The 19,080-nt window shown below is 46.7% G+C and overlaps 1 protein-coding gene across 1 annotated transcript in view; it reads right to left on the bottom strand.

The window, feature by feature from the left end:
* Positions 1-743: 743 nt before the first annotated feature.
* Positions 744-19,080, bottom strand: part of Tbc1d1 (TBC1 domain family member 1) — a 222,302-nt gene continuing 203,965 nt past the window's right edge. The window contains exons 19-21 of the mRNA XM_004642666.2: positions 12,934-12,954; positions 5,536-5,709; positions 744-2,493 (exon numbers count right to left, since the gene is read on the bottom strand). Of these exons, the coding sequence (XP_004642723.1) occupies positions 2,329-2,493; positions 5,536-5,709; positions 12,934-12,954 (360 nt within the window). The 3' untranslated portion in view covers positions 744-2,328. The remainder of the gene's footprint in view (positions 2,494-5,535; positions 5,710-12,933; positions 12,955-19,080) is intronic.

Raw genomic sequence — 19,080 nt, 5'->3', positions numbered from 1 at the left:
AGTTGGGACTTGGACTTGTCAGCAATCCTGAAACTGTTAGGAATGGCAACTCTTGGAGACAGATTAAGTGCCTTTTGTATAAAGGGATGTCCAAGAGTTTTTTGGGGGCCATGAGTGGAATGTTACGGTTCCTGTCTAGATGTCTCTCCAAAGCCTCATGTTTAGATGGCCCCTGCGAAGGTCCTCTGAGGGCCTTTTCAGAGGTGGCTGAATTGAGAGTGTATGATGCTGGTATTAAGGGTGTGTGATTAATAAGCCACTCCTGTGACTGATTTGGCACAGTTCTTGCTGGGATTAAGGACAGGTCACCTCCATACAATACAATGGGCCAAAATATCTTCCATCTCTTTCCCTTATTGTGTTTGCTATCTTGTGGGTGCCATGAACTGTTCTATGATGGCCCTCTGCCAAGCCACCCTGCCTTGGAGCCAGCTGATTATGGACTAAAATCTCTACATACTGAGGCCAAATAAACCTTTCTTCCCTTAACTTTGGGCACTGGGTATTTTGTCTCAGCCATGACAGAAAAGTAACTAAGACAATGAACAGAGAGTTGTGTCTCATCAGTGCCAACAGTCACACACCACGTGGGTACCATTTCTGGAATCAGAACTTGTATCTCACATGACTTCACTGATGCTTTTCTAATATTCACATTGAGACCCACAGGTATTTGGGAGGTGTTCCTTTATTCCTGGGATGCAAAACTCAAAGTTTAAAAAAGAAAACCATAAGAATGTGGGCATGAGTTACTTATCATTTTATTGCTTGTTTCTCAATGCACAATGTTTTTGAGGAATAGCAATAAGATGTCCAAAATTCAACATTATTAAATATTCAAATAGTAAAATACAATGTGGAAAAAAGCCCTCAAATGTTAAATAATCCAAGCTTTGTCAGAACCAACTAGGATAGCAGCGATTGGATTTATCTTCACGGTTTAAGATGAGAACTGCTATCCTCTAACCAGGAAGGAGTCTCACATGCCAACCAAACCTTTAGGCACTAGGGGAACATTTTAAACTACTTTTGCAATGGCGGGGAGATTCACAATGACTCTTGAGTATGGCAATCTGCCCTCTCACCCAGGTATAAAAAAGATCCTGCTGCCAACACAGTCCAAAGAAACTCCTGTGGTCACCACTAGAATGTCAAGACCAGAAACGATCCCTGTGCCCAGGAGGTAGCTTGCACCTGCACAGTTCTCTGGGCCTTTGTAAAGAAACAAAGGCAGGGCAACTATGAGCAGTACTTCACTTGAAGGCACGGGGTTGCCATCATCCAGAGGGAGGGGAGTCGTTGTGAGCTATGTTCAAAGTATACATCCTACCTCTGAAAAATTGCTAGCTGCCATACGTCGGACTGCAATTTCAGCCTGGACTCTCTGCAAGGCCCTGAAAATCTTGCTGCGTCCTGCTCCTTCTAGAAGAATCAGATTTCCAAGAGGTTGAGACTCAAAGGAATACATAGCTGTGATACATCATACAACAGGCAAAAATAAATACATGACTCTGTAGTATGGGTGTGAAATTATCACAAAAAAATAAATATCTCAAACCCCACAACTGTAGATCACATGCTAACAATACCTGGTAGCCTGAAATTGGTGATTTTTCATAAAACATTTATCTACCATGACTTTGATCAACTAGACTTAAACTGACAAGCAAGACTGTATGGAAAACACTCCAATTGTTTTTAAAAGCAGACTTCACTAAGTACCAAAATACAGATCAAGTTTACTGATAGTCATCAAGATAGCCAACTTAAGTAAGTCCCTGTCAGTCCTTCCCCATGCTCATCTAGGTTTCCATGACAAGAATGGACAAGAGCCAACTGCCCTTTCTCGGCGCCGCTAAGGCTGTGGTCACACATGGACTCTGCCTTTATGAACAACAGACCCACACTTTTGCTTGAGGGATCACCTTGAGCCTTTCCTGCTTTGGAAATCTCAGCATTATGAATGCTCTTTGCAAACACAGGGCTTCTCAAAGAGGAAACAACAAGAAAACATAAAGGTGCATTTATTTATGTCCATGCCATCTAAAGTTACTAAGTACAGTAATTAGGACTGGAGAAGGGATGAATAAGAACCTAAAACAAAAATAAACACTGGGACATTTGCCTTCTGATTTGCAAGTCCGAGCTCAAAAACATATTTGCCTGTTGGCAAACCAGTTTCCTCCCTGAGAAGTTCACATCATATTCCATCCTCTCACTCCAGCATCTTCTGTCTGTCACGACTAAGGCCTGGACAGTGTTAGGAGGGTGTGCGATCTTTCTGCAGAGCTGTCAGTCACCTGTGGGCGCAGGCTGGCCGTGACCAGGCTACCCTGTGCTTGGCTCCTCGGGCCGCCTCTGCAGCTCCTCTACCGTCTGCAGCAGGGTGGTGCGCTCCAGCTCCAAGGCCAGCACGGCCTGCTTCAGCTTGCTCTCGCTGGTCAGGAGTTTCTCGACTGTAGCTTCAAGGCTCTGGATCTTACCATGCGCCACCTGCAGAATGAAGAGAAACAAGAATGTTCCTGCCCAAGTCAGCACCAAGGAGATCCACTGAGGGCTGCATCATCCAGCTTAGACAGCACGTGGAGCTGGGTACTGACAGACAAGCTTACAGCTCATGATCAGTTCTGGTTATAAGGTAGGACTTCTCTAGCTTTCCCTCTGGGGAGCTGGGCCAGGCCCTAATAAACACCTAGATGCTCCTGCATTTTCTTCCTGCTGGGCTGCTCTGGATGCCAGATGCTGGCCGGGATGGTGGCATCTCACCCACTGTGTGGAATCTAACCCCCTGGTATTCCTGTGGGGAGGACACTGATGACATGGCTGAAGCCATCAACTCCTGACTCAAAGTCTAGCTCCAGCTGTGGTACTAGAATACTCAGAACACAGGGCAGAAAGCACTGCAACTGGTCTGATTCGATCTCTAAACGTACTCTGCTCTTCCAACTCCTACCCACTGTCAAGGCTCGAGGAGGCCCCTCCTCACCGCACTGAAGTCCAACTACATTTTGAGGCGTACCACAAGGCTCAGGGAGTAGTGAACTAGCCTGCATGGGCATCTGCCACACAGCTTTAGCTGGGGACCAAGTTTACACGGTTAGGAGTGAACTAATTTGCATGCATATTTTCTGTTTTCATGAATGGTAGGTCCCATTAAATAAGACTTAAGTTCTTTTGTTGAAAGAAGTTTGTTTTACATGATGTGATTAAAAATATGGCAAAGGTTTAAAAATATATTACAGTGAAAACACACTGCCACGAATCCCCTTCAATACACCCACCCCACCCTTTGGTTCTTGCCCTTTTATACCAGTTCTGGAAGACTTCTTTTGTGTCTTTTGGGGGCTGCCTTGATGTCCAGCACCAATTCAAAATCTTTACAGCAATTTCTGTCAAATAAAAACATCACAGCGTGCCCTCTTCCAAGCAGCTCCCTGGCCTGGTGCTGTGCGCCTCCTGACTCTTCCTCAGTCATGTTTTGAACTGATTCAGTATATGACGGCAGCCATAAAAGTGGAACTAAACATACAAACAAGGGCCTCCAGAACTGCTTCAGAAAGTGGCCTGACTGACGGGGTAAGTGTGTGAGAAGCAAGAGGAGGATTCTGAGGGAGATTAACGGCAACGTGTCTTTCTCTGTAATGACTGTTGATATTTAGACATTCGCTGCTTTGCGTGATTACACCTTGTATCTCTGACAAGGTCTAGCTTCCCACAGCCTGGTGTCAGTTCCTCAATTGGACTCGTAGATGTTGATTTTTATGGAAAATCCCCATGTGCTATCTGGAACCCTGAGGCATGGCTGCACAATGACCTTATGCACTGGCGGACGAAGAGGAAAGAGTCTCCCCTCTGAATTCTAAGGGGCAGCACTTGGGTGTGTAGTGTGTGGCATGTGCACCAACTACCTAAACAGCCAAGTTGGAAGACAGGTTGCTTTTGGTAATGGGGGATATTTCTATACAAAATTTACACCTCTCGTATATAAAAGGAGGAATGGCTGTCACATAGGGGATACCTATTTTCCTAGAGAACTGTGGAAGAACTACATCCAAGCATGCGTGCCATGGACATACCACCATAGGCATCCTGACTCTGAGAGCTGCTGTGACTTATCCAGCATGGTGGCTTGGTAACTATGGTGAACTGAACTGGCACAAACTGGAGTCCTGGATGACCCCCAGGCATGCAGAGCCACCTGGTCAAGAGAGCATCATATAAGCAGCATAACAATGCCACCCCTCCATCAGTAAAAAGCCATGTGGCCACTCACCTGAGAAAATGCACCTTTTAACCAAGGACTGCCTATATTAAGAAGCTGTCAGTTTAGTGTTCCTGCTGTATTTTAGGGTCCACTGCAGGCTTAGAAATCATTTAAATGAGCACCTGCACCACATACCCTTGTAGGCTGCAAGAGCTTTCTATCCCTGAGACTGCCCCTCAGTCTTGCAGGCTGAGACCTCCGGGGGACACAGCATACAAGCATGATTTCAGGAACAAAGAAGTTAACTTTCAGAAAGTGCCCGGCAGTTGGACTGGGTAAGGACGGGGTTTTGCTTTTGTTTCTCTTCAGCAAGTAGCTATGGGGTCCACTGAGAGAAACATGTTGCCACTTTGACCTAGCAGGCTTCCCGATGCCGCCCCACCTCCACCCCTAAGCCTGTGTCTACAAAGAGGCAACTTTCCCTGGGGACCATTCAGGCTCATGTTAGAACAGCAGGTTATTTTACAGACAGCCCAGAGAACTCCATGGATAGCCTTAAAGTAAATTTTAAAAAAAACACCCCCAAACAATTCCTAGACAGTGTCAGCATTCACCTATTAAATTCACCTATTAAATGACAGTGTCACCTATTAAGTGACAGTAAAAATGTAGACTATTTGGGCCTGTGTGCCACCTAACAACAGAGCGGCAACCAGCAGTGAGGTCTTCCTTCTGTCCTTGTCACACAGATGTGGCTACAGGGCACAGCAGGCAGCAGCCTGCCTGGTGAGGGCACAGCAGGGCCACCTCCAGTCTGGAAGATCCTGGGCTGTGCCAGACACTGCTCCACCTGACCTTCTGTGTGCCCGGGCCATTGTGCCTTGCTCCTGCGGGCACTCACCCACCTCAAGGGGGAAGTTTCAACAAGAGAGCTGTGCTCTTCATTAGGCAATCTGGGTGCCTGTGTCAGGGTCCCTAAGTAGTGAACACATGCCCTGGTTTACTCAGCTCACTCCTGCCTCTCATTGCTCAGAGCACCGCGGCTGGCAGTCAGCACCCGGGTCCACGCTCGTCTCTGGGCCTGTCTCCTAAAGGGCAAGTGCACAAAGTGGCTCTCTGACAGCTCTGGGCCTGCTCGACCTTGGCAAGGATAACCTATCTGCTCGGAAATAAAAGGAGCAATTCTCCTGGGATACCTTTGATCTCCACTACAAACACGTCAGGGTGAGAAAGGTCCTCTGGTCCTGGGAAAGTCAGCCTGCTGTCGCTTTGCTGAGTTAATGAGCTACCACGTTTGCGGCTCAGGAAGCCGCTCTATAAATGTGCTCTACCTGCAACTGCTCAAGGAGGTCAAGGTTCTGTTTACGCAAGCTGCTGTTGGTTTTCTCTAATTTATCCATTCTTTGGTTGTCACTGAGAGGAGAGGAATCAATAAGCTCTTCTTGAAGCACGTGGTACTCAACTTCATAAGCCTGCAACTGTTTAGCAATGTCCATCTCAAACACCTGTTAGATACAGAAAGGTCATCAGGTTCCAAAACTGAGAAAAATCTCAATCACAGTGCAACTATACACACACACACACACACACACACACACACACACACACACACACACAATCATGTCAAAGAGCATCGAGCAGTCACCACCCCTGTACTTAGCACTTTGCTTGGTAACAGAAGAGAAAGGAGGAAAACTGTGCTGAGGAGGTAATAACTTTACTTGCAAAGAAAGGATGTAAGAAACACCTAGAAACAATTCCTAGGTACGAATTCCAAGGTAGCAGATACATACTAATCTTCCAAAAGATTAAACTTTGTTTTTAAAAAGATGAAATTTTTAGTTCTTTGCTCTGAAATTTCCATTAGGTTAGACAGATCAACTGTGGCTTAAAGGAAGAAAACACAAAATCACCATAGCCTGTTCGCGCAGTCACCAAGCCAAGGTTAATTATAACTCAGCTGGGTTTCCAGAGTTGCAAGAACAGCTAAGTAATGGAACTGTTTACTAAAACACTCTTCTTTGTACAGAGATGCAAAAATAAGCCAAACCTGAATATCACTCCCACACACAGATGAGTGAATATGAAACACTGCTTGAGCTGTCTCCCTTCCCATAATAGTAATAGTGATGACAAACCACACATGTGAGACACAACCAAGTGTGCAAGAGACTCAGGCGACAGTGGCTGAGCTTTCTCCAGGTAAGGAAGTTGCAGAGCTGATGGGGCAGGGCTGGCGCAGGAGACAGGCGCTGCTACTGCCGACGCAACCGCGCCCTCCCAGTCTCCATGGTCATGCACAGGTGCCGGGCACCCTCAGGACAGGGGTGAAGCCCTTCCATGGATCTGAGCGCTCGTCATGCTGGGACCATCTAAAACTGCCCTGACAGATCTGAACATAAGAGAATGAAGTTGGACTTCACAAGAGCACACTGCCTCTCTACTGTGTTTCCTTACATAAGAAATTCGAACATAGTTTTGAGCCAGTGGAAGCCAGGGATGGCGATGTACAGCTGTCGCCCCAGCTGCTCAGGAGGCTGAGGCAGGAGAATCACAAGTTCACGTCTACCCTGTGTGAGCGAGACTCGGACTCAAAATACAATGCCCAAAATCAGAGGCTGGGCTGTGTCTAGCACGTGTTTCATTTTAGTCGTGCAGAGCCCTGGGTGCGAGTTCCAGTCCCAAATAAGAAGAAAGAGCAGTAGCTTCCCTGATGGCACCCACAAGCTTCCGTTTTCCAAGGTCATGCTTACTTTCGCACCACCTGTAAGAGGACTTTTTCAGTTTATTTTCAGTTTAATTCTGTGACCAACACTAAATGGGTTTGAAAGTCATTCTGCCCTGGGGCCAGCCAGCTAGCTCAGCGGATTAAAGCGCCTGCCTAGGCAGGCACAAGGACCCAGGTTCCATCCCTGGTGGGCTGTGTCATGCTGTGCCGGCCCTGCCCCCAGGGCACACTGAGATGGCCATTGAGACTGGGCATGGTGGCGCATGCCTGTAATCCCAGGGCTTGGGAGGCTGAAAATAGGAGAATCACTACGAGTCTGATCTGTGTAGTGAGACCCTGCAGACCCTATACTAAATACATGAAAAAATTAAAAAAAAAGAAAGTCATTCTACCCTGAAAACTAAAATACACACTTATCTGTTTCATGGATATGTGTGTATGTGAGTGTGTGTGTGTGTGTGTGTGTGAGAGAGAGAGAGAGACAGACAGACAGACAGACAGACAGACAGACAGACAATCACTGCGCTGCGCTGGATTTTTTAGGCCTCCAGTGTGTATGACTGAGAGGTCAGTGGACACTACCATCTCCATGTCAGGGTCCAGGCAACTGCCCAGAGGTTTGGGTGAGCCTGGAAATGCGCTCCCCTGGCCACTCCCAGCGCCTTTGAGTGTTGCTGACTTTCCCAGTCTGGCCTCCGCCGTGGGGCTGACACCAGCCACCTGCAGCATCGTGGTGAGCTTGAAATGAGACAGCCCATACAGCGCCCAGCACACACCCAGCTCTCTAGCTGAGGGCCTGGTCTGAACACCTGCCACATGCCCTCCTGTTCCCACCTTGTGCCTCACCCAAACTACAGGGGTGCCCCTTCACGGAGCCTCTGAATAGCTCCAACAAAATGAAACGGGAAAGCAGAGACTGGTGTGGCACTGCACACAACACCACCACTCTTTGATAAATACATGTCACACACAAAATTCTCTTCACTGACAAAGATTTACTCTTTTTTTTTTAAATTTTATTTATTTATTTGTGTGTGTGTATGGCCAGCTCAGCCCACGAGGGGGCGGGGCTGGCTGCCATGTGGTGCTGGGAGATTGAACCGTGGTCCCTGTGCTTTGCTAAGCTTGTTCTAAGTAGGTGCTTTAGACCACTGAGCCATCTCACTAGCCCCCAAAGATTTACTCTTAAATCATCTTTTAACCTGGAAAAACCTGGCTACTATTGCTTGATGATCTGTTGTGGCTAGTGGGTCTCAGCAGTGCCCAGTGGCCTCTGTCAGTCCTGGCGGCGGTCCTGGGAGGTTATTCCCTCTGCTAACAGGATCTTTATCTCTTCACTACCCCCTCCACATGGACAGCTTTGGCTGTAGTTTTCCCCAGGGTCGATTCCTGATTAGAGCGCTGGCCCCTGGTCCAGTCTATGGGCCACTCAGGTGAGGGCAGGAGAGGAGTGGCAGGAGGTGCCCCTGTCCTTCCACACTTATAAGCCATGGGCAATCCACTGCTGGTGTCACTTCTGTCATAGATAAAGCAGGTAAGCCTATGATTAAAACCTGACCTTCTGGGGTGCTGCCTCAGAGAAGTGCCATCAGTAGACAGATGAGGGGAAGTGAAAACTGTATGGATGGGAAAACAAGATGCATCTTGTTCCTTGGACAAGTGTGCCCCACACGCGCACACACACATACACACGCATGTACACAGGTGCAGGGTACTCTGTGGCCAGCTCTGTCTGGGTGGCACAGAAGCCAGACCCTGTGCACCAGCACCTGAGGGTGGGGCCAGCATGGCATGTAGTATCGGGAACTGAACCCCGGTCCCTGCGCTTGCCTAAGCAGGTGCTTAGTCCACTGAGCTATCTCGCCGGCCCTCGTCATTATTTCTGTATGTTCTAGTTGTAAGCATAACCAACATAAATTTTCCTATCCCATTTTTTTCACTTAACATCCTATACTAGAAGCTTCTTCATGCTGCTCTATGCTCTTCCCAGTCATATTATTATATAAAAATGACAGCATGGTTTTCTAGCAACTTGACTCATACCACGTCAACTCACACATCAAGTACTGAATGTAAGTACCGTCACTTTCAACTATAAGAGGCTATCCTTATGAATATGGCATTTCCCACATTTTTAATTATTTCCCAAGGACACATTCCAAGAGCCAGAACTAGAAATCAGTGAGTACTAATTTTTACTGGGTTGTGATACATTCTGCCAAACTGCTTCCCAAGTAGGCAAAGTCAAGGCACAATGTCACTAGCAACACAGCAACGCACCACACACAGTGTATCCTTAGTGTTGTAAATTGGCAAAAAAATGCCAGCTTGTCAAATCTAGTAGCTAAGGCATTATTGTTTGCATGCATTTTAATTATGCAAAAAGCTATATTTTCTCAGCTGTTTACTAAAGGGCTCTCCTCTTTGGTGAACTGTCTGCTTATGTTTTTGTTTTTGCTACTGGCGACTCCGTTTTTCTCTTTGGACTCCATGTAATCTGTGTAATAAAGCCACTAACTATGGTGGCCTGCAGACCTAGCCACACACTGTCCACGTTCCTAGCCCTCAGTCTGACCACCTCCTGGTCTTGGAGGCGCACAGGGGCCAGGCAGTGGGAATGCTCTGCCTGCACCTCGGCAATGGGGGTATGCTGTCTGCAGAGAAGTTAAGAACAACAGGAAAGCTGACTAAAAGCTAGTCTGCTTTTCATTAATACCACATGTGAGCAATTCCAAATAATGCCAGAAGTACTATGCACCCCACCCTCTTGGTGGGGCACTGCGGGTCCTTTTACACAACTGCTCACTTTCAAGAGAGCCAGCTTCCCAAGAAAAGAGGGCCCTGCAAGGGCAGAGGAGCCTGCCACAGCGACGCTGTGTCTCCTGCACACGACTGTCGGGGCTCTAGCTTCCAGCCTACAAGCGTAAGGGCAACCACCTGGCTGTGGGGTAAAGTGGCTGTCATAAGGTCCTATGGAAGCAACTCCCTTGGGGGAGCCTGAGAAAGTGCAGGTTGTGGCTCAGTGAGGCTGGGCTGGGCCACAGACTCTGTTTCTAACAAGTTCCTACGGGACCTGAAGAAGCTGCTGGTCTGGGGCCCCATGAATGAGTATAAAGGATGCTAAAAAGAGGCTACTGGCCCTGCTTCCCAAAGCTGCTCTGAACTGTCTTTCTGCCACAAACTGAACTGTGGCTGGAGAGCTACCTGGCACTCACAGTGACACTGACCTTCCCTCCCTTACTAACTGTTCCCAGAGCTCCCTTCTCTCTGGGCCAGAAGATGCTCACGGGTTACAGGAACCCAACGCGTCGCTGGGGGAGCACAAGGTCACACTGAGGGGCTGCCCCAAGGTTTCGTGGACCTGGGGGTTCTGCCAGGCCTGTCAATCACAGAACAGCCTCACAGCTGCTCCCAGCCTGGCCGCCCTGAGCTGGAGCCCCAAGGCCATCCTTGGCCACTGGTGCTGAGGCCTTGTACAGGGGGCGCATTTAATGGAATGGGGCCTGGCTGTCGCAGAGTGCTTGGAACACAGCTCCCCCAGCACACAGCTGTCTGTCCACAGTGCCATCTACGCTGTCACAGCAGTGAATGCTTCCTGCTCCCACCCTGTGATCTCCAAGGTCCCAGCACTGACTCTGGAGGAAAGGGGCAGCAAGCCTAGCGGAGAGGTTAGACATCACAATCCCGACAGAAGCAGGGAGGGAAGGGGGCTGCTTGGAGCTTTATCTTTTTTTTTTTTTTAACCATGACTGACTGTGGAATGGCAAGGTGGGCTCCAAATGTAGATTCTGTGCAACCTACGCCCTTGTACCCACCCCACGTCCAGGCTGAGCACACCAGGCACCTGGCGTTGTTCTTTGTTCTCTCACACCTGTGCCTCTGGCATGTCATGCTCCTCCAGCTCAGGGGTCAGCCAATGACAGCCTGAGGAGCAATCTTTGTTTTTGCAAAAAAAAGCTTTATTGCAACACCACCACTTCATCTCTTTATACCTGTCTATAGCGCCTCTGAGGGGAAAGGCAGAGCAGAGTAGCTGCGGCATAGCTTTTATCAGCTTTTATCAGCTGCAGAGCCTGAAATACTTCTTGTCTGGCCTCTGCACTAAATGCCGACCTAGCTCTTTCTTTCTGCCCCAGCTGGACCCCACCACTCCCTTCTCACAGCAGTACTCAGGCACCCCACATCCTCGTTCCCTTAGGCCCCACCACCGCAAATGTGGTGCCGGGCATGTCACCGTTTCTACGTCCACTTTCTTCACTGATGAAAATGGGGACTGTAACATTATGTCCCAAAGGTAAGGAGTCAGTGCAGTTCAGAACAACTTAATCCCAAGTTCAAAGCAGCTGTCTGAAATACATCAGGCACATGAAGGCCCAACGTTGCTCCTCCCGCACTGCACCCATTTCTGTACCTTCAGTATCAAAGAGCTATGCTAGGGTCCCGGGTACTCAGTATCGCTCTCAACAGAAAAGGGCAGGATGGGGTGTTTTTCGGGCTTGATACTTAGGAGGGAAACTCAACACCAGGAGGCCTGCCCCAGAGCCAGGAATCTACTGGACACAGACCTGGCCTCAGTAACCAAGGCCCCAGCAGGGATGAAACCTAAGTATATGCAACAAAAGCTATACAAAGAGGGCTGAATATAAACATGCCAGAAATTAAAGAATCAAAACAACAGAACATGCAGTATAAAGGGAAAATCCAGAAGAACTCAGTAATTAAATGCCTTCCAGAGACACTTGGTGCTGAGCAGCTGCTGAAGCACTCTGAGGTGAGCTGAGTGGGAAGGCCTGCCCCTCGTCTGCAGGAGAGTGCATATGGGTCAGCTAATGCACCGCTGAATGTCCTCTCAGGAATGTGGTCATGAGTGGATGAGGTCATGTGTATATACAGATTCCCTGGGACCTGGCAAAAGAGAAGGGCTCGACAAGCCAAAGCTATCCTCATCGGGTGGCCATGGCAGGGAAATAAATAGGAAAAGACAGAGCATGTCGCTTAACTAAAATGAAGTGCAGAATGGAAAAGTGCCCTTTCCTATGGGTGTGTGTAGTGTGCAGGGATCTGAGGAATAACGGACATGAAGCCCCTTCCTTTTCCAGGTCAGACTTGGGTCTTTTTGTATGATTAACCATCCACTATTTAATCTAGGTGCAATACTAAATGGAAACCAGGTACTGAAACCACCATGTGTAACTGAATTTTAGGGGAAAGAACACACCAATGAATGCAAATACAAAAGAAAGAAAAAAGAAAGCAAATAGAAAACCTACACCAACAGTAGACCTATAACATATGCGCTTCCTATCACAAGCTACTAGAGGAGCTACAACGTGTAACACCTCAGTTCACAAATGCTTCTACTGGCAAACAATTCAAGTAGAAACAAAGGTGTGCGGCAAAATTTTGCTTCTATTCGCAAACTCTGCACCAGGTGACAAGTACGACCACAGCAATCTTCCCCACACAAACACAAACTCAGCCATCTTTTCCAAGATCATAAAACAAATTAAGTCCATAAACTGAGGTATGACTGTATTTTCAAAAATTTTCAGCTAAAAAGCAATTTTTCAGATATTCAGGAGAAAAAGTAGGGCTGGGGAGATCGCTCAGTAGAGTAAGTGCTTGCCTGGCAAGCGCAAGGGCCTGAGTACAATCCCCGGTTCCATAAAAAAAAGAAAAAGAAAAGCATTCATTTTAGAAAAGCTTGCACTTTACAAATGTTTGCATTTCAGGAAAACCAACATTAAAGAATGACAGCCTCTGCATGCTGACACACGGAAACATGGCACGGCTTCCTTGTGCCATTTCTCCATCACATGCACAACACGCACGCCCTCCACACGTTTCATCGTGAACACACATATGCAGTGCACCTCTACAGGGTGGGCGCTGTCAAGACCCTGCTGAGGACACAAGGGGTAGGAAGCAGCTCCTGCTCCAAGTTTCAACCTCACAGATCCCAAACTGCTTAAGCGTTTGGAAGCTCTACACTGAACCACACCTGACTGATGGTCTTCTCCATCTGCACCAGACCCAGGTTGGGGAGTGTGCTTTTTATGAAGTCCACTATGGTTTCGAGGTTCTCATGCTGCAGAATCAAGGGCTTATGGCTTCCCAACAGACTCAGAGCCACCTTAAATATGACCTCGGATCCCTGAAGGAAGATCATATCTGGGAAAACACAAGAGATGCAGGGTTAAACTATACCAGTTTCTAGTGGATATCATTCTGTTTCCCCTTCCTCAGCACAGAGCACAGAGGTGGGAAACTCAACTCCAAAGTGCAAATTTTATTTCATTTTAAGAACCGGCTATTTCACATGGGGTTGTCAGGACGAAACTGCAAATAGTAAAAATAATATATAAACACACCACTTAGATTTTGTCTCAGGTTCAGATCTTTTTTTCTTTCACTCTGAAAATGAATTAAAGCAGGCTTCAAAAGTTAAACTGAGAATGAGGCAAAATGTTTTATTAGTCCATTTTTCCAGGACTGTTTTGGATTTTAAAGGATTTATTAGTAGAACATGTTTTTCTGGGTAGGAGTAAAAGATTTTTTACTGATACTGCATCAGAAATTAAAAGTAAATGAAAAAGTACCTCTATCTCCTGCTTTAAAAGAGAGATGGAATTAAAAAAAAGATACCTAAAAAAATGGAAAAGGTCTACTCAATAGCAGAAGTACATTATCAAATGTAAACACACTGAACCTCTACTCAGTAAGACATTTTTCTCCTGGGGAGCTTCAAGAGCTTGGTCCAAGTTACTTTCTAGTTCTTGCCACATTTCAGCTGGTGAGTGACAGCAGCCTGCATACTGACTTTGTACAGCAGGAGGCAGCAGGCAAGTGGCTAAGGGGACCAGGTGAGCAGGGACAACCTTCCCACCGAGTTGGAGTGCCTGGGAAAGAGAATCTAATGTCCTAGGGGCACGGAGATGGCTCAGAGGAATAAGTGCTTGCCTGGTAAGCGCAAGAGCCTGAGTTCAATCCCTGGTTCCTCCAAAAAAAAAAAAAAAAAGTCCTGAGGCCAGTGCAGCCACAGCCACTAGTTACTGGTGACTAAACTCAAGCAAGGTATTTATGAAAACACATAATTTAAAATATAAAAGTATAAATAGAATTAAAAGCAATGGTCAATATATCTTTTTTTTTTTTCTTTTTGGCTTCAAGACCATGGGAAGGACAAAGTTGTAAAGTGTTAAGTCAAGAAATATAAATGCAGTTGGGAGGGGCTGGTGAGATGGCTCAGTGGTCTAAAGCACCTACTTAGAACAAGCTAAGCCAAGCAAAGCACAGGGACTGTGGTTCAATCCCCCAGCACCACATGCCAGCCCGCCCGCCCCCTGGTGGGCTGAGCTAGCCACACACACACAATAAATAAATAAATAAATAAATATTTAAAAAAAAAATGCAGGTGAGAGGATAGGGCCCTGCTGAGATGTGTTCCAGCTGGCTTACTGTAAGGACACCTAAAAACTGTGAAGAAACAGAGTGCCTGCTCTATGCAAACGGGAAACTGAGTCAGTGGTTTCCAGACAAAGTAGAGGAAGAAATGCCAGGCCTGTGCTGCAACCTTCACAAAGCCCTTGGCCCTGCACCGGGCTGGTGTGGCCTGCCCCATGGACTGGCACAGGGACCCTGAGCTCCCACAGACATCACCACGGCTGTGGGCAGGCGGCCCTGGGCGTGGGAAAGCCCAACCCCTGCTTCCTCCTCAGAGCTCCTCGCTGAGGCTGGGAAGATAAATTAGGGAAGTGATGCGTCTTTGAAATCCGAGCTTCTAAGGGGGAAGTGGAAGGAGCACCGTGGGGAGAGGGGCTGCCAAAGAGGATTCCTGGGACACACCCGGTTTATAAACTACAGCCTAACCAGGCAGCTCACCACTGCAGGAAATAAAAAGACCCAAGATGGGTTTTAAATGGAAATTATATTTCTTTCCTTTTTTTTTTTTTGAGGAACCAGGGATTGAACTCAGGCCCCTGCGCTTGCCAGGGAAGCACTTATTCCACTGAGCCATCTCCCCGGCCCCGGAAATTATATTTCTAAAAGAAATCTGAAGCCTCAATGATTTGTAACAGCAAGGCTTCATTTTAATATATGAACATTTATAACTGAAGTATCTTTTAGAATAAAAATCAAGATCTTTGCAAAGATCTTTAGGAAGGATTCTATTACTACACCAAAAACAAAGAAAAAAAGCATCTCTTGTTGAGTCTGCTACCTAGAACCAGGCAGGGAGTACAAGGAACCCCTGCTGAGGGCTCATTAATGCCTCCTGCTGGCCTGGGGGCTCTGACTTTCACCACGCCCGCTTCTCCCACTTTGGCCCTAAAAGCTTTGGGGAGACCAAAGGCCTACACAAGGACTTCACTGGATGCCCAATGCTGTGACATGATGAACGGCTGAAGAGATGCCTCGTGCTTCTGCTTGGGAAAAAGGGGCTCCTGAATTTACCTGCTGTTACTGGGGGGCTGCAACTCTAGTCTTTAAACAATCAGTCCCTTTCTTCTCCCTCTGAACTTCTAAAGATAAAATAAATTTTAAGATAATTAATTAAAAATATTACTTATACTCCAACTGTCCCAACCCAACTATTTTTATTTTCCAATCTTTATGCATTTGTACTTTGGATTTATTATTCATTTGTTAATGGATCAACTCACATTTTAGATTATAAACGTAAATCTTGTGTTTTCTGTTGTGTAAAAATGTATACTTAACCACTGTTCTAAGTTGTTTAGTAACTAGTGGCTGTTTCTTGCTGTTTGCTAGATAAAATTCCTATAGCCCTCACCAATTCCTGTCAGCAAAGTTAGTTCACAGAGATGAGTTAAAGGAAACTAAATGGGCTTTAACTTCTTGTAACCTCGGGCTATGCAAGGCTGCCTTCAAGTACTCAGGTGCAAATTAACCAGAAACTGAAACAAAAGCCCCAGAAAATGTAGTTTGAGTCATGGTCCCAATCACTCTAAAAGCATTATTTTGTGTCAGACAATGAATTTGTTTACCAAACTGAATGAGGTCATTCAATGAATTTGCTTATCAAACTCAGTGTGGTTCCAGGTTTTTAAACCCCTTCCTGCTTCCCAGGCTGCTACCTTTCGGTCCTCTCCTGTGTGAGAGCAGGCCCGGGGTCCTGAGCTCAGTAATAAAAAGGCTTTCCAAATTCCAATCTGGCTGATCCTGGTTCCTACTCTGAGCGACCCATAACAATACCCCCACCTTTAAAAAAAAATTATTTTGAGAGTAGCTAAATTACTCTGGCTGGGCTTGAACCTGCGATCCTGCTTGAACTTCCCAGTGTGCTGTGATCACAGGTGTGTGACACCACATACAGCTGAATTCTTTTTTAAATAAAACAACTGCCCTCGGAGACTGCACTAGTGCCCTGCATTGGGAAACCCTGTGGGAGCAAACAGCGAATGGGTGACAACGTGCACAGCCTGCAGCCACCTCTGCACAGCACTTTCTGCTTTTCCCTTCTCTGGCTCTTAAGCTACCTAGAACCAGGCAGGGCGTTCAAGGAACTTTAAATTCAGCAGACTCCATCACTGCATGTCATTCGCTAAGAACAAGGTAAGCAGCTACTTCTGTTTGGAAACATTTAAGTAACGCTTTTACCATGTGACCGTGTACCAGGCATTTTTTAAGGAATGCATAATTTGAAAGATCAATTTCCCTGTCTTCTCTAACTACCTTTGTCCATCGTAAGCCTTGCCTCTCCTTCACTTTCTTCTGCGAGGCTGCAGTCCTCTGCAGTGTGCAGAGGAACAGGAAGGCTGAAAACTATCCAGATTTTACAAAAACTCAGCTGGGCATGGTAACATACACTTACAACCCTAGGATTCTGGGAGGCTGAGGCAAGGAGATTGCAAGTTTGACCCCAATCTGGGTAACTCAGTGATTTAGCAAGATGGCCTCAAGCAAGCAGCAAGCAAGCAAGCAAGCTCAGCGCAAGCCCAGGGGATCCTGTCTGACTGTTACCATTACCAGAACAACAAAGCCCTCAGTTCTGCGGTGCCGCGTTGCACTGCCTGAACAAACAGCCTGTCTCCCGACACCCAACCTTGCTCTATTTTCACCTGAAACCTTCGCTACACTGCAGGTGGCTTCTGCAATCTGTGCCAAATCCTTAATTTTACATTCCACCTCTTTGTCTCTTTGGCAGGTCACCCTAGAGGAAACATCAGGAGTCAAACACTACAGCTTCCTCTTTGGCAAGAACAAGACAAGACGGCTTCTATTTTTCAGACTTCCCCCAAGGCAGATGTGGTTAGAAAGTGAACAGAACATTCCTTCTAAGGCCCCCCACACTCAAAAGAAAGAGGGGGCAAGACACACAGGAGGCAGCTATTAGATGCTGCATCGCCTGGGTGAGGCAGACTTCTGACAAGTGGGATCACACCGCTGGCAGCCGCCCCTCCAAATAGCAGATCCTTAATCGGAGATAACAACTAATACATGAGCTACCCTGAGGTGAACTGCCTGTATGTGGTGTATAAGATAGTGATGTGTATAAAATAGTCAATGGTCAACAAAAGTCCATTCATTTTCAGGCTCTATCCGGCCTCCAAGGCTTACAGTGAAATGGGCCCTGGCCAAGAAAGACGAGAACGAATGGCACGTTCTGGAATTTGAGGCTGATCTGTCTGCCACTGCAGAGCTGAACAAACATGTTTAAGTCACCAAGGGCATATGCAGAAATGGATTTAAAATACCTAGCTTTTCAGTGGCCTCCGCTTAGTGCTATGAAGTCCCAAAGGCTGGGTGCACACTCACGCCTGTGTGCCTGCAGAGTGACCTCACAGCAGAGGGCGGCCTTGAGAAGCCACTTCCTGCCTGCAATCCCAGGAGCCCTCACTCAGCCAGACAGGAGCCCACTCAGTGCAGCGAATCAGGCACAGGGGGCATCTTTAGGCAGACTGTAGGAACCCCAAGGATCCACCCCCAGCCGTGTAACACAGAAAGCAGCGTGTCTCTACCAACCAGCTTCTGTAGATGAATGAGCTAGCATGAGCCTCACTTGTTCTGCCACAGAAGAGCTGTCACCTCCCAAGTAAAGCATGCTTGTGTTCCACACCCTTCACCTACTAAGTAAGTCTCAGGGAAGACTGCTCTCCGACAGCCCCACGTGCTCAGCAGGCAGCAACTCGAGGGGTGGCAGGCACAGGGATGATTCAGTGACCACCACCCCGCTCCCCAGCCCAGGCTGCGGTCAGCTCAGCCAGCTTGGCAGAACCTTCCTCCCAAACCACAAAATTAAAAGTCTGAACTGTTTTCAGACTATTAACAAACAGCATTCTGCTTGCCCCACGGACTCCTGTTCCCTCCATGACCCTGTATCAGAGACATAACTAGGAGAAAATGGAAAGTAGAAAATACAGCAGCTATTGCCAAGAAAGCGTGAAATACAGGTTTTTGTAATTTTTGTTAGTAAATACACATTTTGGGGGCTTTGATTTTTTTTTTTTTATTATGGTCTAAACCTTCATGAGATTTAATCAACAATTTGCTTCACCATATTTGGTATCTATTTTTTTTTAAGAGCTAGAAAATAATTTATACAGGTTTGGGTTATGAATATTTTATGTTTTAAGATTTTTTTTTTTTTTCGTGGAACCAGGGATTGAACTCAGGCCCTTGCACTTGCCAGGCAAGCGCTTATTCTACGAGCCATCTCCCTGGCTCCATGTTTTAAGATTACATTTCCTCTAGTAAAGCCAACTGAGAAATTCTTCAACAGTTCTAGAGGACAGAAGTGACTAATGACTTAAAAACAGGCAGTACCCTACAGAGAAGGCAAGGAGAAAAGAGTCAATGTTCAGTAAGTTACCAAGAAAATTTTAGGATTTCGAAAATCTAGATATACACGATGTCTACCCAAAGTAGTGTTCAGTATTTTTGAACATTTCCTGTATAATGTTCTCATGTTCTAAAAATAAATCACAATAATATGATGAGGTTATAGGTTTTCAAGCTCCTAAATGACTCTCCAAAACCAGCATTTAAATGTACTTGATGTGTGATCATTATCAATTTTTTTTTTTTTTTTTCCAGGGATTGAACTCAGGCCCTTGCGCTTGCCAGGGAAGCGCTTATTCCACTGAGCCATCTCCCCGGCCCCCCATTATCAATTTTTTAAAGCAAC

Source organism: Octodon degus, unplaced genomic scaffold (genome assembly GCF_000260255.1).
Source record: "Octodon degus isolate 3935 unplaced genomic scaffold, OctDeg1.0 scaffold00158, whole genome shotgun sequence".
Taxonomy (NCBI): Eukaryota; Metazoa; Chordata; class Mammalia; order Rodentia; family Octodontidae; genus Octodon; species Octodon degus.
Note: the sequence above shows the minus strand (reverse complement) of the source record. Positions and strands in the feature narration are given on the sequence as shown.